This window comes from Canis lupus, chromosome 26, assembly GCF_048164855.1.
Source record: "Canis lupus baileyi chromosome 26, mCanLup2.hap1, whole genome shotgun sequence".
Lineage (NCBI taxonomy): Eukaryota > Metazoa > Chordata > Mammalia > Carnivora > Canidae > Canis > Canis lupus.
In genome coordinates, this window is record NC_132863.1 from 5,280,162 (window position 1) to 5,307,468 (window position 27,307).

At 41.1% G+C, this 27,307-nt stretch overlaps 1 protein-coding gene across 9 annotated transcripts in view; it reads right to left on the minus strand.

Moving 5' to 3' along the window:
- Nucleotides 1-27,307, minus strand: part of CFAP61 (cilia and flagella associated protein 61) — a 275,850-nt gene that overhangs the window by 109,770 nt on the left and 138,773 nt on the right. For 6 of the 9 annotated variants that reach the window (XR_012018154.1, XM_072799837.1, XM_072799839.1 and 3 more), the window contains 2 exons: nt 4,889-5,016; nt 386-475 (listed from right to left, as the gene is read on the minus strand). Coding sequence is in view for 8 of the 9 variants with exons in the window: in XM_072799837.1 (XP_072655938.1) it covers nt 386-475; nt 4,889-5,016 (218 nt within the window). In the remaining variant the exon portion in view is untranslated. The remainder of the gene's footprint in view (nt 1-385; nt 476-4,888; nt 5,017-27,307) is intronic. The other 3 variants (XM_072799842.1, XM_072799843.1, XM_072799841.1) reach the window with 1 other exon arrangement.

Genomic DNA, 27,307 nt, shown 5'->3' on the forward strand with positions numbered 1-27,307 from the left:
GAGGTGGGAGTGGAAGAAAAGGTGAACCCTGGCCTTGGCGCTTGCCTGTGCTTTTTGTGAATCCAAGTCTGTGTTTCTCTGGGCACGCAAAGGGTCATCAGGATGCCACCCAGGGCTGCTTTCAATCACCGTCACCCCAGGATGCCACCGCAGGCCCCTCAAGAGATTCCTTACCTCAAAATTTAATTAGGAAGGATTTTAAAATAATGGATTAAAAGGCACTGCTCCATAATTAGGAGTAAATAACACAATGCACAGAAGCAGAGAGACACACAAGCTGCAAGAGAATAAACCCGTAACTGTTTTAGATCAGTAAGTCAATGCCCAAGAGGAAGCAAAGAAGCTGTCCTGTATAGTTCTTGGGGCTCAGGGAGGAGGGAATCACCTGGGACACTGTGCGGGGCAGGGCCTGAGGTTCTGCATTGTTGGCGAGCTCCTCGGTGCTGGGGGTACTGCTGGGGCTTCACAGCCCATACTGGGAGGAAAAAGGATGCAAAACACTAAGATGAGTTCACAGATTTGGCTTCTGCTCTTCTTTTCTTTTCTTTTCTTTTCTTTTCTTTTCTTTTCTTTTCTTTTCTTTTCTTTTTTTTAGAGAGAGCATTGTGAGTAGGGGAGGGGCAAAGGGAGAGGAGAGAGAAGATCATAAGCAGGCTCCACACCCAGCACAGAGCCCAAAGCATGGCTCGATTTCATGACCCTGAGATCATGACCTGAGCAGAAATCTGCCCCTTCTCTTGGCATAGCATTTCTCTATTTCTCTTTAAAAAATGATTTTGGAGTACTTTAGTGGAAAGCCTGAAGTATTCAAAGCATGACATTTGGGGAGTTCAGCAGAGCTGGAGTTGGTCGGTGGAGTGGCTGGTGAAAATATGACTTCCCAAAGTTTTGTGGGAAAGGGCCTCCTGCTTTCTGAAAAGAGCTTTCAGATTTCATTGCAAAGCTGTTCTTTGAGAGACAGTATTTCCTTGACAGATGATCAATGCTCACCTCCAGTTCTGGCTATGGATCCCAGAAGAGGAAGTTCCCTCTAGGCCTCAGATGCAATTGGTGGAGTTCCTAGGGTGACAGTACCTTGAGGCTGGCAGGATCATGGGGTCCCTGCCATGACCCTCTCAGCACAGTAAGAGGGACAGGTCACAGTACGGGTTGGCAGCAGAGGGGGACTGATGGCTGATGCCAGGTTCTTTCTGCTTTTTCCCACGATTGGAATTATAGACAAGTCTTACCACTAGAAGTACTGAGAAGGATAATGTATATGAAATATTTATATTGTCCAAGACAAGAACTTTCAGTCCCACAGAACTGGGTGAGCTGAATGAACCCAACCTATCAATCATGAGAACCATAATTTAAAAATAGCTCAGGTCCATGATGTAAATGTCTTGGGATGCTGAAGAACCTAGATGACACACAAAAATATTTATTGGGTTAATGTGATGTCTTAAGGGCTGTTTTCCCCTCCGATTCACTGCCCTCTGCACCATAGGATGAGCAAGGGTTTCCTCCTCTTCACACCCTACCCCAAGAAAGCTCCCCTGGCCCTGACCCCACACCTGCTATTAGTTCCCTGCTCCGCTTCTGGTAATCACCATGGGGGCCCATGCCCTGGCAGGAAAGGTAATGGGGAAAGGCTAGGAGACACATGTGGCCAGAGCCCCTACGGCCATAGGGTGGAGGTATAAGGCCTGAACACATTCCCTCCTCTGCTCTTCTCAGAGTTTCTTGGACACAGCACTCTCTAAAGACAAATGTTCATGGCCTGGGTGGTGGGGGACAGATTATGAGCCTCACCCTGACCCTGCATTACCCTGCACCTCCATCAGCCAGTCAGCAGCCTTAGGAGGGTTGATGGAGATTGCAAGACGCTCTGAGAGCAGGCCTGCTGCTCTTTTGGCCAGCACTGGAGGACCAAATAGGACTGGGAGGACAGGAGCACCCCAAGGGATGCTGGTATGTGTCCCTAGGAAAACAGCTGTCATACGTCACTGGGAACTACAGGGCCCAGGAGACCTTGCCCTAGGAAGGAGAAGATGCAGGGTGACCCACAGGTCTGACAACCAAAGACAGGAAGGTGTGTCTTTGCAGATGCAACTGGATGAGTAACAGCTAAGGACCAGATAGAATGTTGTACTAAAAGAAAAAAAAATCTAAACATCACCCTCACTTCCCCCCAACATGTGGAGCTTTGTCCTATTGTATTAGTTGATGACTTAGGGCAAATTCCTTCAGCGATCCCAGCAGCACCTTAGCACTTGAGGAAAGGACATGACAAGGGAAGAGAATTTATACAAGGACTGCTTTTGGTGTCCTTTGAAGAGGACAAATGCTTTGTAATTTTTTTGCATGTATATAATATGAAGATAAAGAGTTGTCTGTTCTATCACCAGATGACAGGATTATGAGATTTTCTGGAAAAAAGAGGTTGCTGTACTGGGTCTCAAATGGGCTTTCCATGAACTACAGTGCCCCAGCTGAGTCGATAGTGCAGTGCAGAAACATCAGGAGGGCAATTTCTCTAAATCTTGCCTCCAAAATGTGGTTTTAATCCTCGCTGGGGACCAATGATTGGGGATCATTTCCATTTCATTTTGGGTCAAATCATTTATAATATCTAGTTCAAATGGCAGTCAAGCTGGTAAAGTAAAATATGCAGTAGGTTACTATGGTGATTGCTAATTTAAAATAATTAGGGAAAATAATGAGAAAAACTATTTCCTCTGTGAAAGGTTCAAGATCCGTAAACTGATACTGGTTTATTTTTAGTGTCTGTAATCTCTATAATGATGACAGAGACCTAGGAGTGCTTTGAAATGCTTTAAAAAGGTCTGATTGAGGAATTTAATCAACTAAGAACTTATATCTACATTTATACTTGTGTTTATTAAATCTAAGTTGATTCCACAAAAAGAAAATTCTAAGTATATATCTTAATATAATGATTTACAAAAGACATAATGACTATGTAGGTACCTACATACTGAATGAAGATTTCAGACCTGTTTCTTTTTCTTTTTTTTTTTTCAGACCTGTTTCTAACAACTTCTTGACTACTCTTATTTCACAAGGCCATACCAATAATTCATCATTCAGACATGACTTGCTGTTTGGAGTCTTAGAGAAGAGACCCCTGAGAAAGAGGAGAGGCCTCTAACTGTAGTGTGGTGTATACTTGAAAATGGATATTCCTGTATGCTTCTCATTATTTCTTCTTTGTGGTCAAAGATTGCTATAGACTGACCATAATATTTAAAGTATGTGAGCTTTGTTGCTAATTTCAGTAATGACATGAAACTTATTTCTGATTAACAAGGGGTATGTTCTAGATAATTGAACAAATTGGCTGGAAAGTGAAAAAAAATCTATCTGGTTAATGTGATGTCAAATTAGCAAAGTAACCCTTCAGGATTAGCTTGTCTCCTTATCAACCAGGGACAAACACCTGTTAGGGGTCATTTCCTCCATCCCTTTCCTTGTCTAACCCCTCACAAGGCCTCATGGCTTGGGATGGTAACTTTGCAGGCTTCTAGAGGAGTTGGTGCAGGGAGGGATGCTTTTTCCTGCTTTTTCCCATCTTCCACTTATCTCTTTACATCTAAAATTTTGAACAGGAGCTAAAATTTCTCATATGATCCTTAGAAAAAGATTTAGGAAAAAGTGGACTCTTGATTCAGGAGTCTGTGGGTCTCTAAAGCCAGGGTCTTCTAAGACGTCCCTGAGACTTAAAAAATAATAACAATAAACAAGGAAACCAAGCCTGAAAGAAGTGAGGTGACATATCTAGGGTTCAGCATGAGGTGGCGGTGATACCAAGCCATGAACCTAAGTTCTTGAACAATAACTCTTCCTTGTCAGAGAGGGGCTGAATTCAGTGAGCAGATGGAGAGCTGCACAGGGGAAGCTGAGAACCCTCGGGAATCCCCTATCAGGAAAATGGGCTCTGAAAGGAAACCTGTTTAGTGCTGTGAGGGTAACAGAGCAGCGCTGAAGATGCACAGATCTTAGTCTTCCCAGTGGGGTTTCCCTCTGTTCTCTGGCACCCAAAATGCAGGAGTTGGAAGAAAGGTCCTGGCCCCTCTGCCATTTCTGAAAGCCTATTTGTGATATGAAATGTCAAAAGTGGTTCCCAACCCTGCCTGATTATATGGAGCATCTGCTAAAATACAGATTCTCAGAGCTGTCCGCAGAGTTTTTGATTCTGTATGTCTGGTGCTAGGGCTGGGAACCTACATCTTTAACAAATGCTCTAGGGGATTCTTCTGATTCAGCTAATAAGGAAAACACTAAATAGATTGGGGTTGGCAAATTTCTGGAAAGGCTCAGAGTGTACATATTTTAGGCACTACAGGCTAAATAGCCTCTGTCACACCCTCTCGAATCTGCCATTTTATCAAGAAAACAGAGGCAACATAGAAATAAATGACTGTAACTGTGTTCCAATAAAGCTTTATTTACAAATGCAGGTAGAAAGCCACATTTGACCCAGAGTCTAGAGTTTGCAAACCCTTGGTCTAGAATATTTCACTGATTCATTAATCCACCTAGACAAGGTGTGTGGGGTAACAAAAAAAGCTCAGGTCTTTTCTTTCAAAAAGCCATCTCATTAAAATCTTAAAAAAAAAGGTGGGGGGGACACCTGGGTGGCTCAGCGGTTGAGCATCTGCTTTCAGCTCAGGGCATGATCCCAGAGTCCCGGGATCAAGTCCCACACTGGGCTCTTTGCGTGGAGCCTGCTTCTCCCTCTGCCTGTGTCTCTGCCTCTCTCTCTCTGTCATAAATGAATAAATAAAATCTTAAAAAAAATTTTTTTAGAAAGCCATCTCAGGTGTAAATGAGCGAGAAGGGCCCCTTTAAAAACAAAGAAATAAATAAAGTAGAACAAACTCACCAAAATACCAATGTCTCTAGGAAGGAAATTCCAACACTGGATGCACCAACCACAACAATCTTGGCATTGACAGTTATTTTAGGTTCCAATGTCAGTTTTCTGTTTGTATGGTTCAAGGCATAACTTAACTGGAAGAAAAGACACAAAGAGAAAGAGACTTGAGGGAAATGTAACTGAGTCTAGGCTCCCAGACTGAATTAAGTAGAGTTATTTAACCAGGACATTATCCCAGGAAATCAGACTGAACAGTGCCCATGTACAGCCATGGTGACATTAATGGAAAGGCATTTTTAAGACATTAGTGTAAAAATATGAGAATATACCTAATACTTGGTCTGGTTCACACCAAAACTCTTGGTTTACATCATTTTTGCCTTATTGCTGATAGATGTTTCCTATAGAACTGAAGGACTCCATGATTAGAAACAATAAGATAAAAATCATCCCACAAGAAGACGACAAGTTGCTCCTTGAGATCTGGAGTTTCATGAAAGGTTCTTCTGTCCAAGATTACCTTGAAAACTTGAACAATTAGATTGCAATTGTTGGGTAATTTAAGGCAAGTATTAACTCTTTCCATTCTGCATCCCTCACACTACTTAACATAGTGCCTTGTGCATAGGTGTTCAGTAATATTCACAGAAAAACCAACCTTAGTTGAATGACAAAAACATATTGGATGAAAAGGGTTACTTAACCTTGCACATGATCTGAGGTCAGGGAGGACTCTTAAAAGTAGAGAAAGTAACTGGTGATCATTTTAATGTCCATGGTTGAAAAACTTGCCTGAGTTGATTTGTTTGATTCACTTCCCTTCAGAGGATTCAGTGGAAGCAGTAAATGTACAAGGTCTTACAAAGCAATGGTGGGGTATTCTTGAAAGAATGTTAGATTGTGTCAGAAGACCATGGTTCTGTCTTTAATTCATTGATTCAACACACACTTTTATTTGTTGCTTACTCTGTGTCTGCAAGAACTGCAGCTGACTTCTCAGAAACAACGGAGGCCAGAAGGCAGTAAAATGATATCCACACCAATGTACCCTACTCTGTTAAATTCTCATTACATTAGCATTAATTCATTCCACAGGTCAGAGATCTTCAAATTCCAATAGACCAAATGTATTTTCCATTTTTCTTAAAACCTGAGTTACAAGGAGTTTGGGAATCCAGTGGGCTAATGGCAAAGTCCTATGTAAAGCACCTTCTGGTGCTTGAAGTAGCATGAGTATGGCCACATGCTTTACCATTTACAAGGGAACATGTGAAATTTAGAGGATTTATCCGCTAAATTTATCCTCTTCTCTCTAGCTCTATCTAGCCTAGCAATATGGAAGTAGAAACAGTCTTGACCCAAATAATGTAATGTCTGGGGATTTTAGTTTCTCCATAATTAATGCTACTGATGCCTCTCAGCATGTTCCCACCTTTAATGAGGCACACCGTGGATTTTGGAAGAGATTGAGCTTACCTCCATCTTTAAGAGGGGAATCTGAGTGACATAAACCAAGTTGAATAATCCCATCTTCCTTGCTCAACAACTGGCCCAGGATAGACACATGACCTGTGTTGGCCTAATCAGAGTGAAGCCCAGGACTTTTTTTTTCCCCAAATTTTTATTTAAATTCTAGTTGACATACAGAGCAATGTTTGTGTCTGGAAGAGAATTTGGCGATTCTCACTTACATGTAACACCCAGTGATCATCACAACAAGTGCCCTCCTTAATACCCGTCACTCATCTAGCCCATCCCCCACCTACCCCCTTCCATCACCCCTCAGTTTGTTCTCTAACTTTAAGAGTCTCTTATGGCTTGTTTCTTCCTCTCTTCCACCCCCCTCCCATATGTTCATCTGTTTTGTTTCTTAAATTCCACATATGGCTGAAATCATACAGTATGTTTCCCTGATTGACTTATTTCTCTTAGCATAATATATTCTAGTCTCATCCATGTCATGGTAAATGGCAAGATTTCATTCTTTTTGATGGCTGAGTGATATTCCATATATATGGAATATATATACACATACACCATATCCTCTTTATCCATTCATCAGTCAATGGACATTTGGGCCCTTTCCAGAATTTGGCTATTGTTGATAATGCTGCTATGATACTGGGGTGTAGGTACCCCTTCAAATTTGTATTTTTGTTTCCTTTGGTTAATACCTAGTAGGGAAATTCCTGGATCACAGGGTAGTTCTATTTTTAACTTTTTGAGGGATCTCCATACTCTTTTCCAGAGTAAGCCCAGAACTCTTATATGATGGTTGAAAAAGAGAAATCTCTTGCCTTCTAGTTAATATTAGGATATAGATGAAAAGCCTGAAATGTACAGTAACCATAAGACCAAGAAGGAAACCATCCGGGTTGAAGCCTCAAGAGAATCACCAAAAAGTGGAATAGGAATTCCTTTCAAAGGCTATCTAGAGCCCATGTTACCTTTGGAGACTTCAGTTATATGAACAATAAATACCAGTTAACTATTGCCACAATGGTGCTGTATAACAAACTGCCACAAAAGGCATTGGCTTAAAACAGCTGTCATTTGTTCTCAGTCATGCATCTCTGGGCCAACTGGAAGCACATTGTTGAAGGCTGGATTCAGCTGGGTTTGGCTCCAGCTTGGCCTCACATGTCTTTTACCTTTATTTTGATGAAAGATAGCTGGTGAATGTTCTTATGGCAATGGTAGAAATGCAAAAAGTAAGGATACGCAATACTTCTTCAGCCTGGCCAAAGCAAATCATGTGGCTGAGCCCACCACCCACAACATGGGCAAGTAGACTTGCCTATAATGGGAGGAACCTCAAAGGCACCCAGCAAGGGCACAGTCCAAGGAAAGAGGAATAGCTGGGGAGAATGACACAGTCCACCCCACTTCCTTGGTTGTTTAGGATAGTTTATTTCTTTTATATCCAACTGAAAATTCCCTAACCTAACACATTTTCTAAATGACAATAATGAATCTATCATTTTGGGTTTAAAAATATCTGTTCTTCCAATAAATGTTACTCCAATCTGCTCTATAAGAATTTCCCGAGACGTGCCAATGAGGAATTTTTTGAGAAAGATAGTTAATTCTGGTATATGTCAGTGCCACCATGTACCGTATTCTGATTAATTTCCAAGAGAAGCTGGGTGGCAGCCGATTCACTAGCCAGTCTTGGGTCTGGTGGTTTACAGCAAGGAAGATTAGAAACATAGATGTTAGTATGATGGCATCTGATCACAGGTCTAATTAACAGACTTAAAATGCCAGCATCTTAACAGAGGTCAGAACTCCAAGATTCCTTCCATAGGAGATATGTTCAGACATTTCCCTTTGCTATCCGGAAATACACGCAAACACTGAAGCATAGGCAGTAATGAAATTCCCTGGTAAAGAATTATACCACATTTATGAAACAGCTCCTGTATCAATGATACAAAGGCAGCTGGGGAACAGAACAGAATGGCTTTTGTTTCCCACACAATAGCTTTAACACCAACAGCTGCCAGGCCTCAGAAATCACCTTTCTAACTGCTGAATACACAAAGTGGCCTCGGGGTGTCAAGAGTTAGCCTTCAGTACCAATGATGGTGGGTGTCTCAGCAGAATAATTAGGCATCACAATGATTTTCAGTAAACCAATTTTATGTCCAGGCTTTAATTAAAAACATATTCCTCATCAGGTATGATGAAGTGACCTGAAAAAAACATATTTTTCTTTTGTTAGGATAGATGGTTTTTAAATACCTTGAAAAAAATTCTTCCCAGCCTGGAAATGTCTTTTAGTGACAATTTCAAGTGAAGACTGCTTCTGCTGCTTTATAAAGGGTTTATTTTGCTCATACGCAGGAGTACAAGTCATTTTTGAAGGAAAGCAGAACATTTCCTTCAAGTTCCTTCAAACTACAGGTTTTTGTGCTTGCTTCAGCAGCACATATACAAACTACAGGTTTTCATGGAGAAATAAACCAAAAAACCAAAAAACCAAAAACAAAAAACCCACCAGATACAGAAGATCCTCTGAGTCAAGTTTGCTTTTCCTTTTCTTGGTCTGAATATCTACCAAAAATGTCCCCCACTAGTTTTTTGTTTATTTCCTTATTAGCGAAGTAAAAATAAAGCTTTATCTACTGACTCATTTTACAGATAAATTAAACGTGCCTTGTGATAGGAAGTTATTTCAAAGATAATAGAGATGAAATTATGTTAAGCTATTTAACTACATACCAAACAAGTGACAATATGGGGGAGAAAACAGATTCTTACCCCCATGTCTTGTGAAGATACTTATAATTCTTATTTTTCTAATGACACTAAGTTAATGTTTTTAGACAAATGATACTTTTATTTTTTTAGGATTTATTTATTTAAGAGAGAGAGAGAGAGAGAGAGAGAGCACTGGGGAAGGGGCAGAGGGAGAGGGAAAATCCTGAAGCAGATTCCTTGCTGAACATGGAGCCAGACACGGGGCTTGATCTCAAGACCCTGAGATCACGACCAGAGCTGAAATCAAGAGTCAGATGTTTAACCGACTGAGCCACCCAGGTGCTCCAGACCAAGGGGTAATTTTAAATGTAGAGATCAACATGCATCCCAGAGAGAAGGAATAAAACACATATCATGGTATGTAAAGGCTGAAAGAAGTGGTCCTTGAAACTGACGATGAGTCTAGTAAAGAGTTTAAAATGGAAAGATCATTCAGTCAATCCTATACTGGAGAGGAAAGAATGATATTATGTGATATCCATGTTAGAAAATTCTAGAGCTGGGGAATTTGAAGTGGGGGAGGGAAATAACAACAAAGGTCAGGCTGAGAGGGATAGGAGTTGAGATGAGAAAACAGGAAATAGAAATGAGCACAAGATTAAGTCATAATCTATTTATCTGTAATTTCCTGTGAGCTTCTGAAACAGACTTGTAAGTGAATGAGCCATTAGAGGAGGTTTCGGTTGCTTTTATTAATTTAGTTGGTTTGTTCACTGCCCTCCACTTAGACTGCTTGCTTCCTGAGGTCAGGAACGACATCTTTGCTTTTTGAGACATTTGTTTCATTTGGGTTTTGTTTTGCGTATTTAATCTGAATAATTTCTGCTATATATTTGGAGGTAAAACAAACGGCAAAAGAATGGATATATTTTTTTTCATGAGCCCTTCTTAAAGAATGTTGACATAATTCCACCGATTCAAATTATTTTAGCTGGTTCTTTGCCAGTTGCTTAAATGAGCAAACAAATGACTTAGATATAATTAGAACTGCTTGTGATTAAATCTGATTTTTTTGGTAAAAATGATGTTGATGTACACAGTCAGTGGAAGTGATGCCCGATTCACATACATTTACCAAGAAACCTTAAATACATCGTTTTGAGTTTTATGCATATTTACTTTTTGTGTGTACCAAAAATTGGTCAAAATGTAATTTTATGTGATATGCATGGATCTTAGTTCTGTGATTCGACATCTGGTTTGGTTTCTCTTAGGTACTTAGAATGAGTTAGAATGAGTACAAAAGCATTCCTGAAACTCAATTTCAGTAATAAGCCCCAAATCAGAAGTTCCTAAAATTACAAATAGGCCAATAAACTAGGAAGCAGTCAAAATAAATATAAATGATCCTACATAATAAATGCAAGGTTCATACTAAAATGGAACATGACAATATCCATGGTGAATTTTTTCTAATGATACCATTTCATTGGGAGATTACCTTCAACCTCCAGGATCATTAGACTGAGCACCATTAGCCCAGTGGCAAGGTTCGGGCTTGTTTTCTTAATTCTGCTACTGGTTGAAATTCTGAGCCTCTCTTCCTTAAATATCAGTTTCCTCAGGTGTAAAATGGAAGTAAATTACACAAACCTCTGCCTTCCTCAGCAGGCAAACATGGGAACTATTCATTAAACAACATCTACAAATACTTTGAGCTTTTCAGGCAAAGATGTTACACAAGGTAAAATTGCACATCCTCTCTCCCATCTGCAATATGAAAGGCAAATCTTCGAAAAACACATTTTAAAAGGGCAAAACAATGAGCTCAATTTTCAGCTCCACACCCATGTATATATATTTTTTCTTACAGAAAGCTTCCAGAGACTTCAAAGGGAGCTCTGTTCATGCAAGAAAATGGAAGATGGAGAGATTCAAAGCCATTAGGAATAGAATTTCTGAAATTCTTAATAAGTCCACTTTTGCTTTATAAATGTAATTTTTTCTTATGCTTCTCCATTCTCTTTTCTTTTTGAAAAGCCCTCCATTTCTCAATTGGATGGAAACAAATGACAGATTGATATCAGTGTCAGTTTCTGAGTTCCAGGTTCACAAGTTGAGCTCTTTGGGGCAAAGTATTGCAATATTTACCAAATAAAGAAGGGGTAGAGAGGTACAGACATGTAAAAAAGAACTAAAAAGTTAGAAATCACTTCCACAGATACAAAATATGATCTCGAAAAGCCTCTCTGCTAAAAATCATTAAAAGGGTTCAAGGGTATGTTATAAACACCAATGTTGCCAATGTTGCTGTCCTGGCAGAGCAAGAGAAGGCTGTGAAGAAGATGCCATGACTTTGAACCTTGCCTTATGAAGGATTCTCTTAACTTTCCCAATACTTTTCGTAGCCCCAGCACTCCAGAAAAATGCTGACTCTTCTGCCTATGGTATCTGCTGAGAGCAATGATGACCCAACGACACTTTCTGGCTTGCATTCTTAACACAAGAAAGAGCATACCCAAAATCATGCTATGTGAGCAAAGTGGGCTGTGGTTAGGGCAGGATCTGCTCCAGGTACACTCTAGACACTCCTGAAATATTCAGGAGGTAAATGAAGCACTACTTTTTTTTTTTTTTTTTTTGAAGCACTACTTTTACCTCTGCAAACTTATTAGTAATATACTACCCATGAAGAACTGTTGTTTAAAGAATTATATGCCTTTAATTCCTCTACATTTTACCCATTATCCTGGGCAAACGGTGGGAGTATAATAGATTTTTGTGGCATATTCCCACATAGATTGAATCCTAGCTGAAGAAAGAGGATTCCTGTATCAATTAGGGTTGGGTTTTACTGCATACAACAGAAAACCTAGCTTAAACAGAAAACCATAGCTTAAACAGGACTGAAGATAATTTCCCTTTTATACAAAGGAAATCTGTAAATATGTATAGTTCAGGGTTATTGAGGCAGGTGCATGAACTTATCAAAGACCCAGACTTCTACACCTAACTCCCCATCCTAGTACATGGCTTCCATCCTCACAGATGGCCCAGGATGGCTGCTGGAGATCAGACATCATATCCTCATTCCAGGCAGCAGAAAGGAGAAAGAGAAAAGGAGCCTTCCTCCTTGCTAAGTCACTCCCTTTAAGCAGCCTTCCCAGAATTTCCATGCCAACTATTTCTACCTCCATCTCAGTGCCAAAACTGGTTATGCCAGATGCAAGGGAGGCTGGGAAATATCTTAGTTGGGTCCAATGCTGCCTTGAATAAAATCGAAGTTCTATTATTAAGGCTAAAGGGAGGAATGGATACTGGAAGCAACCAGTGGTCTTTGCCATAGTTCCTGAAGCCACTATAATTCACTGAGTAAATTTCTTCAACTTGTATTTTTCTTATATTTCTCTTATCAACTCCTTCTGTACCAATCTTTCATATACCCTTATTCCTCATCTGGATATTATCACTATTTTGCAAACATTATTAAAAGGAAAGTTATTGCCACCCTCTGACACTCATTTGTGACCATTCTTATACATTTATATTAGAAAAAAAAAACATGTTTTGGAAGTAGTTGAGTGACTTTACTGGATTTCATCAATTCTAGGATGCACATATTTCTCACATGTTGGCATTCTTGAAATCAACCTTGCAGTCAATGTCATATTAACCACTGCAGTCAGCCATGCAGCAGCAGTGACATAATTCCTTCCTGAGCAAGGATGGCTTGGTCATGGCTATTCCTTGGCGCCACTTCTGGAGAGTCCTCTGCATTATGTGTACAACATGTGTTGAGTTTAACTGCTACTGACAATGTTTTCAAAAAGATTAGAACATGATTTGGCATTAAAATGAATACTTATTGTGTTTCCATAAAGGCCCAGAAACTGAGCAGCAGGGTGCGAATTTGATATCAGTGAAGCAAATATTAGTCATTGGAGGAATGGCTGTAATTCTGTATTTTCTTGCAATGCAACAATCAAGTGCTTTATAGGAGCAAATTAAGGATGGCAGATACCCACAAGTAGATACCCATGTTACATTTTGTTACTGAGACACATGCAAAAGTTTTATTCCCATCACATAGAAAACAGTGCAATTGAAGGGAATGTAAATTGCCTCTCTTCTCTGAATAGTTGAAAGAAATTTCAAAGCAATAAGACTTATATGACTGATTCATATTCTGTTCAGGACTCCCATTAAAACACTATGTCACAGCTTAATTTGCCACTTTTTTTCTTCCTGGTACATAAAATAAAGGTACACCTTATAAATGATGGTGTCTTAGATTTGATAAAGTTGATTAACTCACTTGTTTTTAATTAATTAAGTAACTTCCTTGAACAAGCAGCTCATAAAATCATTAAAAGTATGATTGCTTTGATGCCTACATGAGCATTTGCAAGGGAGGTCCATTGCTGGCTTTACAGAGACCTATCACTGATCCCCAATGTCAGACATGCTGGCACGTATACCAAGATAACCTCAAATGGCTCCTTGTCCCTCCCTTCCTTCTGTGAGCCAAGTGTTTAGAAATGTCCTGGGAGGGCAGCCCGGGTGGCTCAGCGGCTTAGCACCTGCCTTCAGCCCAGGGCCTGATCCTGGAGACCCGGGATCGAGTCCTGCATTGGGCTCCCTGTGTGGGGCCTGCTTCTCCCTCTGCCTGTGTCTCTGCCTCTCTCTCTGTGTCTCTAATGAATAAATATTTAAAAAAATCTTAAAAATAAAATAAAAGCAGTTGAAAGGATATCAAGAAAGAAAGAAAGAAAGAAAGAAAGAAAGAGAGAGAGAGAGAGAGAGAAAGAAAGAAAGAAAGAAAGAAAGAAAGAAAGAAAGAAAGAAAGAAAGAAAGAAAGAAAGAAAAAAGAAAAGAAAGAAATGTCCTGGGAACCTCTGCATCACACTAATTGAATCTTGTTTGACTCTGCTACTTGGCACTCCAGGTATCATCTTCATTACAGTGTCACCAACAAACTGAAGAAATGACTTCTCTAGTGTGAATACAAAGGGAAAGGCAAGAATGAAGCAAATCCATGGCAGGGAAATGGTTTGCAGGATCAATGACCTGACTCTGTATTGTTCTCAAAGCACAAAATACTAATACATTACATATGTATCTCATGAAAAACTTAATTGCTGCTTAATCATTCTCAATTCCTATATCCCCATGAAAGACCCACTTGTGATCAAATAAAATGAGGTATGGCCTCAAAGGTTTTGCACACAGTCAAATTCAGAAGTGATGGAAGGCACTCTTCTATAAGTTATGCCCTTCTGAAATGATGGCATTCTCTTACAGGTATCTGAAGATAAAAATGGTCCTCTGGGTGTGAAATGAAAATGCATGCATGTATGTGTTTACAATATAGAATTTAACTCTGAATGTATTAATAATTATGTAAGGACTCAGAAGCATATGAAATAACTTGTGATAAATTTACCTTCTTGAGACTTTTGTTAAATTAAAAAAAAAAGAAGTTGTTTTGTTGGTTATTTTCCCTTTTGAAAAAAGTAAGAGTGAGGTTTATGGAGAATGTATGGGATATCATCTGTCTGACTACTACTTACTTAAAGAAATACACCTCCTTCTCTTTCCATCCCACATCATAAAGGGTGGGACAAGTGGTGCAGGGTGGGATGCCCAAACAGTTGATATTTAGCCACAGGCTTGAAAATATTTTCCATTTAATATCCTGGAAGTAGACTGGAATCTGTCCTTATACCTATAGAAGCAATTTACAAATACATAGCAGAGAGCTACAATGTCACTCTGTCACATCCCCAGAGAAACAACTGGAAAAAGTGTTTATATGAAATCAATATTCTAGCAACAAAGCCAGTGTAACTTGGTGGAGAAGGCAGTGGATATGTGGAATGATTTTGAAGGCATTAGGATAAACCCATTCAGTATCCTGATGTCTGAAATTTTGCCATCAAAATTTTAACATAGAACTTAATGCAACAATGTCAACTCAACAAATACATATTGAGCATCTACTGCTTGCCAAACACTGGTCTATGTGTTGAGGTAAGAATGAGGCATGATTCCCATCTTTAAATCTCATTAAGTCAGATGACAAATCTATAAACAAATAAAACACAGTATATAAAATGCAGTGATAAGGGTAGTGTGTTAGGAAGCTATTGCTGTATAACAAACCAATCCAAAATTTAGCAATACCGAAAGAACATTCCTTACTCCATGATACCGTGGGTTGGCAGTATAGGGTGTGCAGAGCTAGGCAATTCTGGACTCAGCTGGGAAGCTGTGGAATCACAGCTTTGGGTGTTTGGGTGTCCTAGGATGGCAAGGAAGTCTTTCAGGAGAAAGTGCCAGCTGATTTGGATTTAGAAGGACAAGGGAGAGAACAACTTTCTGGATGAGAAGGGAAAAGCTAGAACAAGAGTCTGGAAGGGTGACACCTCTCACTGAAACACAGATCAGTATTCATAAATGCATTTTTCAGATGCTGTCCTGCCTGGCAATCCAGGGGGTAGTGGAGCAGGGGTCAAGAGAGAAGCCTAGGAGAGAAAGCCCACCACCAGCTGTGTTACTATGTTCGAGCTGCCATCTCCCACCTCTGGGCACAGAATAAGATGAGAACTTCCCATCCTCCTAGGGGATAGGTTGATAGCTCAGGTCGCATATGTGGCTATTTGCACTGCTGGTTTAGACCTCTGGTTCCTTTGTTGGGAAAATGACAACCATGGAAGAAAAGAAGTCATTTTCCTGAGCACCTCTGTCCAAGCGGGTGCTGTTCCACAGATACAGTTTTTAAACCTTGCTGTCTCCCTACCATTTTTTTATTTTCAACCCTGGTGATTTTCAACATGTTTTCATGACTCAGGAAGCAAGCTAAAATGCCTGACTCTTTTTCATTTGGAAGGTGTGCCTTCAAGCACACTTTCAGTCTTTCAATTAGGCTCATTATTCCTTTTGACATTCAATTATATCTCTGAGTTAGTCTGAAGAAATTAAGTATATCTCTTTCATCTCAATGCAAACAATTGTTTGTATTCTTTTTCATACAACTGCACACCAAAAGCTGCTCTCATGGCTTTTTTGGTGAGGGCAATGCACAAGGATTGTTTTGAGAGAAGACGCCTTTCTGAAAATTCCTATGGAGAATGCAAAGGTTAAATGCAAAGTTCAAAAGCATTTGGTCAGAATCAATGGGACAGCCTCTTGGTTCAAGAGGAAGGAAGAAAACAAATCCAGCTTCTTTTGAAATTGAAAAGAAGGGAGCTAAGCAGAAACCTCCACCTGAAGAAGCAGCCAAGAAGAGGCTGACAAACAAAAAATGGGAGTAGCCACTGCCCAGTTAGAGATACCTTTTAATAAAACACGGGAGGGTAATTTCAGTCATTCAGATACATCAGAGCAGAGAAAGCAGAGATCTTGGTCCCACTGCTAATTCTGGTGAAATGATGAGCCCATTGAATGGAAGAAATTAGCGCAGAAAATTTCCACTTCCCTTCTCATTCTTTGAATCAATTCCTCATGATTTTGACAACACTTTTTAGAACCCCTAATTTCATGCTCTCAACAGAAACTTTTCCTAAATAAGCATTTAATATCTGAAATTAAAACACACACACACACACACACACACACACACACACAGCAGTAACAATCCTGCCATAATTAATTAGTACAAAAGGGCTTGCCATGCCTGGAAGGGGAGCTGGCTTGCCACTTATGTGCCACCTATGGGATGGCAGGTGTGACTTTCAGGGTGCTTGAAGATGCCACACACACACAAAATCAAGCAGAAGTCCTCTGGAGAATATTCCCCTTTGCTTTACTCTGTTCTATTTTCAAACACAATATGATTTTCAAAAAAAGAAATCCCCTAAAATCCCTCTCTGTGGGATGGAAGGGAATAGGCAAGCATATTGCCCTGCCTTTACACCTGTGCACCACTGACATCATGTTTCAATGCAAAGACAGGCCCGCACTTTTAATTTCTCACATGCACGTCAGTGGTAAACAGTCCCAGCATTCGTGTTAATGACACCATCTGGCGCCTCCCATAACTGTGTAGCATTCGGCTTCCAAACAAGATGTAATGGCAGCAACACATGAAACCCACTGACATTTACAGTAAGGAAATTTATTATCAGTCATCGGTTTGGTATAAATGTGTTTGCATGACTGCTAGGGCTATAAAATCATCACCTTTGCCAGGCAAGTGAAGGTGCAATAAATAATGGATTTTAAGCCATGCATGTACTACCAAATCATTAAACATTTATCACACAGGCACAATAGCATCTTCAGCAACAGTTACCACTTGAAAAATTAATGCCACTTTTGAGGGTTAAATGAAAACCATTTAGTCTAAGCTTTAATGATTTTTAATACGGTTTGGTATAAAATACAATGATTTTTTTTCCATTTTTTAGCTGAATATGATATATATGTAAATAGCTCTTTTACAATAATTTTCTCCTGAGGAAACACCCCCCCATGCTCTTTTGTTAAAAAAAAAAAGGCTCAAAAATATAAGCTGAAATGTTTCTTAAAAAAAAAAAAATCATTGTTAAAACCTTTTCAAAACTAGGAATGACACATAAAAGGTTCTTTAGGAATCAGATGGCATTCTTCCCTAAAATCCTTAATGGATTAGTCAGTATGGTTGCAATTAAATCATTTTAACTTTGAATTAAGGAAATAAGTAAATATTAAGTGAAAACTCATCAAATCCCTTGAGTAATCTAGCCACATTTGTCCCCATTACTTACTCCTTTAAAATACTTTCCCTATGGGGTGCCTAGTGATTTTCCTTTATATATTTATTTGTTCATTAGGTATGCATGGCTTAAAAAAATCCACAGAAGTAATAATTCAAAATACAAATAGACCGAGGGATGGTTATTTGCTTTATGGAGATTTTATCAAAGAAAACTGTTCAAAGAACAAAGAGGAACCTAAGTGGGAACTAGTTATTTCTTTTCTTCCTGATCATGGAACAGCGGAGGCGGGAAGTCAGTGGCTGCTCCTACACAAGCCTCCTGTGCAGAGGTCAACCAGCAAACCAGGCCGGGCCTGAGACAATGTGCCCAAGAGGCTCTGTCACGGGATGCAACAAGGAGGACAGACTGTTAAAACACCACCATCTCTACGCGTAAAATGATCACCTAGCAAGAGGAAACAGAGTCAGCTTTATGTCTGGTGAGCGGCACTGTTTTTAAAAACATAGTTTTAGGCAGAAGTCAAGAAAGGACTGAATTAGAGCTTTCTAGCTCAGCCTGTGAGTGAGGCTTAACTCCTTGGTGAGAGCTATGCTGCAGTGTCATGGGCCTGCAGCACTGGGATTTCCCTCTGCCTACCATGCACAAACCCAGAACACGGAGTGGGGAGACAGCCCTGGAAGGAAGGGCAAGACTGTCTGCACAGCAGGCCAGGAGGCCTGTTCCTGATCCTGAATCAGTGAAAGAAGTATGGAGATTTCAAGGTCTTCATTTCCAGCAATGATTGCCACCTAAGTGGGTCAGAGGATTGAACTGAAATCCAAGCTTTGGTCAGTATAAGAGCTTCCTTGGTTGTTGGGGAGAACTGTAGGGAGCATCCATTGTCTGGAGAACAGGAGTAGAGATCCCTGTAATGCACCTCCACAAATACACACAGTGCACCTTCCACTGGTCCCAAGTCATAGAGGGAGAGCATCAGGGCCCAGCCTATGTAGAGGGAGGAGCAAGTGGCCACTTGCCCTGCATTATTTCATCCATTACACAAAGGAACTACTTGCTTGACTAACTAGCGGGATTGGGCAGACTTTAACCCAATCCACTGGGATTGTTGTACTATCATGAAATAACACATCCTGCTTGAGCCTTGACATTAAAAGTATCAAGTAGGGGAATTCTTCTAAAGCGGTTTCTCTATCCAATATCCTATGTGAGGGCCACACATTGTCCTGGTCCTTCCATCTGTCACTAATTAATTTAAATATTTCCTAGAGTTCTAGCTGTCACATTATGCGTTCTGGAAATGACTATCAGGGCTCTCCCAGCAGTAGGAAATCAACAATAACACCAAGAAGGCCTTGCTCATTTCTTTCAAAGTTATGTTAGCTCCCATATACTTTATTAATCACTCTGCCTCCTTGGGGGCTGGGCAGAGCGTGCATTCGAGAGCACATCGTGGCAAAAACAGCTCTCCTGAGGGTGTGATACAAGCCGACAGCCTGAATGCAACTGTGAAATGAAAAAACAGTTAACAATGAAGGAAGAGAAACAAAAAGCAATTCAACAGATGCATGTCATTTTTACTCTTCAGTGTGGATCGGTTTTTCTTGTTAATTATATCACCTATTCTTTCCTTATATTGATAATTACATAATTACATGAAACAGATGGGTGACAGAATGCACCCAGATGGCGAGAACGTAAACAGGCTTACAAATTGCTTATTCTTGAGCATATTATAAAGAATTATTTGATAATACATAGATTTCTATACTCTACACATCTGTTAAGTAGAGCCTTCAAAATAGCAGTTACTTTGTCATTTTTTTTTTTTCTTAAACAGATACAATACCCTCTCTAGGAATTCCTAGGAGGCCAACTGCCATCTAGGTAAAATATTGAACCTTTTCCAAACATTTAGATACCTGAAATTCTAAACTCTTATCTGAGTTGGGTTTTTTCCCCCTTAATTAAAAATAGAAATCACTGTTTCAAGGGGAGTTATAATTCCACATAGCTCTGGTTCTGCTTTGAGCAAGCTATGGAAGGTTAAACAGGTTTAAGTACAAAATTTGAAACATTTTAACTGCATCTGTTGGGCTTCTTGCAGTGCAATTCATTTAAAATAACTGTGAAATTAAAGGCAAAGCATTGGTGCTGTGTCATTGGGTGTCCCCACAAGAGGGTGGGGGCATTCTCACAGGGGGCCAAGAAGCAGACACCAGGGCCAGCCTAGGTGTCTGACAGGTATGAAGAAGAGAAATGAGCTCCTTCCTCCAGGACCCCCATCCCCACCCCTCTGTTCCATTGGGTTAGGTCACTGCTTAAAAATGACCCTTACCAGACATGTCTTCTCTACCTCACCCCTCATCCTCCACCCCATCCCAGGCTTTCTTCTTGCCACTACCTGGCACAGGGCATCCCTGTCTGTCTGTCCATTGTATGTCTCTCTCACCGGAACATAGGCACCTGGATGCCAGGAAATTGTCCACTTGAGTGTTGTAGCCCCAGGGCCAAGAGCAGGACCCACCACGTGGTCAGCACACAGGAAATACTGATATGACATTCAAATGACATAAATTAAGTCTCTATCTCCAAGCCTCCTAAACCAGAGATGCAGAACAGGTGCCGGACCTGTGTTTAGGCAGAGGAGTCTGACCAGGCAGGGCAGGGGTGACTCCAGGAATGATACGTGCAAACCACAGTGTGTATCAGAGTCTGGACAAGTGATGCGCTGAGGTAGGGAAGCAGGCTCAGGAAGAACAAACCCACTTGGCTCTGGGGGAAGAGCCGGGGTAGAGGGGACAGGGGTGAGGAACAAGACTCCAGAATTAGGCGGTGGTTTATCCACTATGCTCTGGGAGCAGATTCTGTATGGTAGATGCGCCTGGGATTCCAGCACTTCTCTAGGATGTTTAGATGTTGACTATGTGTACCACATACGTGTGTGTGTGTGTGTGCACACGGGTGATAGAGAGAGTGAAAGAGACAGAAAATACAAGAGAGAGTGAGAGTGAGAGACAGAGATTGGTTCATAAGAAGCATTTGAGAAGATGGTCTTGAAACCTAACTATGAGCTCAATAAAAAGAGCTCCTACACCATAGGTGCCTGTGGGGATTAAATGAGCTCATTCTTATAAAGAATGTGGAACAACAACAACAAAAGAATGGGGAATAGTGCCTTTCACATACAACACTTACAAACGTCAACTCTTCTTAGCATTTCTCCTGACTTTGCTTGGCTTTTCTTACTTTTCGCTTATTTTTTTTTATTTGCAGAGAAATATAATGAGACCAATTGAACAGTTTTATTGAATTATTTAATGTTTTGCTATGTTTTATTTTGCAAAGGATGATATTCAGAACTTTTAAAAAAAATTCCCTCTAACAGTAGCAGAACTATTTTTGTTTGTATGTATTCCTTCCTGTTTTTTTCATACACGTTCATATTTCTACTTTTTTTTTTTTAAAGATTTTATTTATTTATTCATGAGACACACAGAGAGAGGCAGAGACAGGTAGAGGGAGAAGCAGGCTCCCTGTAGGGAGCCCGATGAGGAACTCGATCCCAGGACCCCAGGATTATGACCTGAACCAAAAGCAGACACTCAACTGCTGAGCCACCCAGGTGCCTTTATTTCCACTTTTAAAGAATATTTTATATATTTTCTTGAGAGAGTGAAAGAGACTGAGACAGTGAGATATCACACATGAAAGAGAGCACACAGAGGGAAAGGGAGAAGCAGAGTCCCTCCTGAGCAGAGAGCTTGATTTGGGGCTGGATCCCAGGACTCTGAGGTCATGACTTATGCTGAAAGCAGACACTTAACCAACTGAGCCACCCAGGCACCCCTGCATGCATATTTCTATATAGTTGCAATAAATCCCTAATTAAATAACAAAATTAAAAAGATGCATTAGGGCCTGGAGATTCTTTCGGAATTTGGACTGGTGGGCTGTATCCCCCATCTGCTTTCCCATAGGGTAGGTTACTAGAAGGCAAGCATGCTGGGAAAAAGAAGCTAAGCCACTTGTGTCTTGTCTCACTTCATGCTCAAGAGAACCTGGATCTCAGCCTGGCTGCCCTGACAGGGGCCATGGGTTCTTGAGCCCTAGGCAGAATTCTCCAGAGCAAACAGCCTTTCCACAGCAAAACACACAGGGAAAGGGGAAGTGGTAGGAACATCCCCATGAAGAAAAAGTAAAGTGCCTGCACCTGACAAGAAAAAAGGGATGACAAACCAAGGTCATGGGCAGGGCACTGGGCATAGAGTTGAACCTAGCCACTCAAACTACTTCAGAGTCTGGCATTTGCTCCTGCCTTTGGGGTGAGTCGGATCACCCAAGCGTTTATCTATCTATCTCCCTTTTGATGACATGAAGAGAGGAGTGAGCTGTTAGAAGTCATATGGCCCAGGGGACCACTAGCCGGGGTCCTATCAACACAGAGTGACCCCAGACCCCATGTGTGGGAAGGGAGGCTGTCAAGCAAACTAATTAAAATAGTTGCCAATTATATATAATTCCATGGGACACTATCAGATATCATTTGTGACCTACTCAACAAATTAAAACTGATGACAGAAAATGTCTGGGAGTGCCTGGGTGGCTCAGTCAGTTAAGCATCCAACTCTTGATCTCAGCTCAAGTTTTGATCTTAGGGTTGTGAGTTCAAGCTCCATGTTAGGCTCCATGCTGTGCATGGAAGCTATTTGAAAGAGAGAGAGAGGAAGGAAGGAAGGAAGGAAGGAAGGAAGGGAGGGAGGGAGGGAGGGAGGGAGGAAGGGAGGGAGGGAGGGAGGGAGGGAGGGAGGGAGGAAGGAAGGAAGGAAGGAAGGAAGGAAGGAAGGAAGGAAGGGAGGGAGGGAGGGAGGAAAGAAAGAAAGAAAATGCCTGGTTTAGTTTTTAAAATCAGCAATTATCTCTGGTTTCACTGGAGCACCAAACTGAGGGTCAGTGAATGTAGTGGTGAAAATGGGGATGGTTTTAGCCAGTGGAGCTTCACCACAGCGATCAGAGAGTGCTGCCTGAGACCCGCTCCCTGGCAGCATGGCTCCCTGGAGTTAAACACATAAACTACCATAAAAAAAACTCAGTTATAACAACTACCATGGTGATAATTTCAATGTGCTGAATTATATTACAAAAACAGAACAAACAAAAGCTGGGACATGATTGAAGATTGTGAGAAGTAGGAGCAATGGTATAGTATGTAATTTATGTTTATTACCAGGAGTTTCAACCGCCTGAGAGGCTCAGGCCTGCCTGCACTGTAGTTGAGTCATGTTTGAGATCTCAAACAAGTAGCAATAAAAAAAACCTTTATGGCTCCCAAGCTACTTCCATACCTGTTTATTCTACCCTTTTTTTTCTTCTTGCTTATTAAGTTGGTTACCATGGATATTGTGACATCAGTAATCTTGACTCAGCTTAATGGTCTTGAGGCAACATACAGGATAAAGGTTTTTATTTTCCCTTAAAGAGGTTCGACCCCAGAGAACAGAGCCATGTGAGGACTGAGGCTTCAAGCTGCTCCTGCAACCAGGGCAACGTGCAGGGAGCAAGCACAGCGGGCTCCCTGGGCCAATGCAGCATGGGCCAGCAACCTGGGGCAGCCCGGAGCGGGGAAGGAAGATAGCCCAAGGCCCACTTACTCCTTTGCCTCTGATACCTAAATGCCATTTTGCCTTCCAAGTTGAGTGTGTAAATAAGGACAATTCAACTTAGACGGCTTTATAGAAATTAATTGTTGAAAACTTTTAACCCACCCAAGCTCAATGTGAATGTAAAACCTCTCTAGGTTCCTGGTTGGTTTGTCTGTTTCCCTAGTCTTTCATGTCTTTCAAGAAAGGATATCCTACTTTTAAAAACTAGAATTTATTCATTTTTAAAATAAATTTATTTCTTGTCATCATAGTAAGTTCCAATCCCCCTCCCCCTCTCCCTTAACCCAGTCCCCTCTGGGAACCATCAGTTTGTTCTCTACAGTTAAGAGTCTGGTTCTTGGTTTGTCTCTCTCTCTTTTTTCTTTTTCTTTTTTTTTTTTAAGGATTTAATTAATTAATTTATTTATTTATTTGAGAGCTAGCAAGAGAGAGAGCACAAGCAGGGAGGGGAGAGGGAGAAGCAGACTCCCCGCAAGCAGAGAGCCCAACATGAGTCTCCATCACAGGACCCCGAGATCATGACCTGAGCTGAAGGCAGATGCTTAACCAACTGAGTCACCCAGGCACCCAAAGATGTTGTATCTCATTAATAAATTATAGTTTAAAAAGGAAAAAAAAGGGCTCCTGGGTGGCTCAGTTGGTTGTGTCTGCCTTCGGCTCAAGTCATGATCCCAGGGTTCTGGGATTGAGCCCTACATCGGATCCCTGATCAGTGAGGAGTCTGCTTCTCTCCCAGTCTCCTTCTGTGCTCTCTCTCTCTCTCTCAAATAAATAAAATATTTGAAAAAAAAATAAGATATGACATCTAAAGCTTTCATGAAAAGACCTAAAAGTCAGATGTATAATATTTTAGAATATGTGCATCCACTGACATAAAATCACTTCATAATGAATGGAATTGTGTTTTTATAATTCCTCCTAGGGCCTGAGGGAATGGGCCAACCCTACAGAGGCCTTCTTGGTCATTATGAGGGGTGGACTATTTAATTTTAACAGATGCATTTCATTCCTGCCAAGTCCCTGTTGACTCATGACCTCTCCTGATCCTTCAGGCAGCAGCCAGGGACATTGGCCATTGGGTTGACATGCCATAGGAGAGTAAGTAGGCCAGTTCTCTACTTTTTCATTTCTTTTTTATTTTTTTATTTTTTCATTTTTTCATTTCAAAACTGATGGCAGATTGAGAGGGCTTTGAGTGTCAAAAAAGCCTGACTTTTGAGTATCAGAAGTCCGAGTTGATGCCTCAAATGACAGATTTCAAAAGAACACATGGTGACAGCAAAGTCTGTTGTCCCAAAACTAGAAGGAGGAGGAAAGTTGGAGGAAAAACCAGACAAGTATAGTACAGGCCTCTCCTTCCCTCTGGTTAAAGCCATAAAAGTGGAAGAAAATAAAAGGATCCTCCCAGAGCTTATGGAGAATAGAGGAGCAGAGGTATCTGTGCCTCACAGAGATGCCCCTGCCACCTGTTCTGAGAAGGGTGGAGATGGCTGAGGGTGGTGCCAGGTCAAGAAAAAAAGATGAGGCAGGTCATGAGCTTCTCAAAGCCCAGAAGGGTGCAGGAGGAAGAGAGGCAGAGAGGGAAGCAGAGAGAGTGAAGGGAAGAAAGAGAGGGGTGTAGGGAAGAGGGATATATATTGAGAAAGAGAGAAAGAGGACACTCCAGCCAACACCATGCCTGCCTCAAAGAGTTCTCAAGGCCATGAAGAGGGAATGTTCCACTGCAAGTAATAAGTGCCAGCTAGGCACCTGGATGTGAAAAGGGACGGACTGAGGACAAGCTGAAGTTCTGAAACCTTATGGATACCTGTGAGGACAGGCACAACCCAAGCACCAGACAATGGCCCCCACAACCCCTCCATGCCATCCATGATGCCATGAAACTTCATAGGTTCCTGAGAACTGTGATGTCTTCCCCACTCAAAATAATAAGAGGGAAAATTCCTGAATAGATGCCATTTACACTTTAAATGGTGAAATTTACTTGGAATTGGAGATTGCTTCTCCCATCAGGTGGAGTTGAGACTCCAAGCAGAGATTCAGTTGAGCCAGAAGAAAATGAGAAAATGGAAGATGGCCGTTTTATAGACCTCATTATCCGACTTGAAACATTTATATCTGACAATAAAAAAGAGGGTTTCCAGCATGTTGATGATTTACATAGATAAAGCAAACACAATGCAAAAGAGAAATCATCTTTTTAAAGTGAGGAATCATAACTTTCATTTTCAAATTCTAAAACTTGATTTTTTTAAAATTAAAGAAATAGTTTTACCTTTGACCTCCCAAAAACAATTCCTAGGAATTTACTGAAAGGAAATAATGATGAATGTGCTCAAAAATAAGGATGGACATGATAGCATTGTTCATAATGTTGCAATTTGGGAAAAAACTGAAATGACCAACATTAGGGAATTGTCTACAAACAACAGTGGTGAGTGAATCTTGGGATCTGGCATGAGGATCACGCAATCCCAAAGCCTGAGCCTAGCAGCTTCTGGCCTCGGGTAAGTTATGTCACACAAGATATCACAAGCATGAAGACAATGGATGCTGCATTCCAAAGAAGCTCCTCTTATACAAAATGTCAAAGCAGGTGGGCAAGTACTGGTTAAATGACTTTTAAACCCCTCATTCACAATGAAAATATAAAAGGGTAAGAAGAACAGATAAAAGAGAAGATTCTTTTGGAGCTTGCCTCAATGAGAAACATTGATATGCTCTACCCTGAAGAGGAGACAGAGGGATGGCCTCGTCTTTCACTTTATATCTCAAGACAAGGGTTTGGGGTCCCTCAGAGATCCTCATGTGAGTTTCCACACTTAGTGGCCACAGTGGACTGGTATGTACTTTCTGCCCTACGGATCTGAAGGACACAATGGGCAGGCCAGCTGCTGCTGGGTGATGAAGGAAAGGTGGCCTGCAGTGGCAATCTGTTGACAGGTATGAACTTTTACTGTAGGTTCTTCCTATAGAGCCACCTTAAAGGAAAATTAAGATTCAGATCGCAGAGCTAGAGGGTGCACTGCCTGCAGTATGGGATGCAGGTGGGAGGCCCCTATTTACAGAATCTCTGAAGAAATCAAGTACCCGCAATGAGAAGAGGAGTCCAGTCCACAAAGCAGGAGCTAAACAATGACAGTAGCAGTCAAGTACAGATGTGCCTGTTCACCCAATGAGAAGAGGGGTCCAGTCCACAAAGCGGGAGCTATTCAATTGCAGTAGCAGTCAAGTACAGATGTGCCTGTTCCCCCAGCTGTTCCTCCCTGCCCTGGCCCCAGTTCCAAAAGAACCAGGAATATAGCTAAATAACAGGAAACTAACAAGCTTAAAAAAACAAACCCCTGAACTATATATAATGAGCTAAACAGATGTTAAATAAGTAGGGGGCATGATCAGTTAGAGAGAGGAGAACCTTTCTACCTTCCTTCCCCAGCTACGGGCCTCAGCAGCAGAAAGGGGAACTCTAATATTTGGATGAAAATTGAGTTTTGATTGTTACAGGAAATGAAACTGGATGGACATTTTGTGGAATGAAGATGAGGTTTTGTGATTTGGAGCAACCCACACAACTTTTGTTACCGAAAATTGACCATAAACGTCACAGGCCTTGCCCATTTTCCACCTGGGTATGGAGGAAAACCCACCATGGGGAGCATATTTACAGAGTGACGGAAGACAGAAATCAAGTGGCTTCATCATTATTCCCACAAGTCCTGCTGGGCTTAATGCCCTGTTATGTAACCAAACCTCTCCTAACCTGTTTCCTTCACTGCAAAATGGAGACAATGACACCCCAATTTCTGTGAGAACGGCGTGAGCCAATCCATGCAGGTGTGTGACACAGAGCCTGGCACAGAAA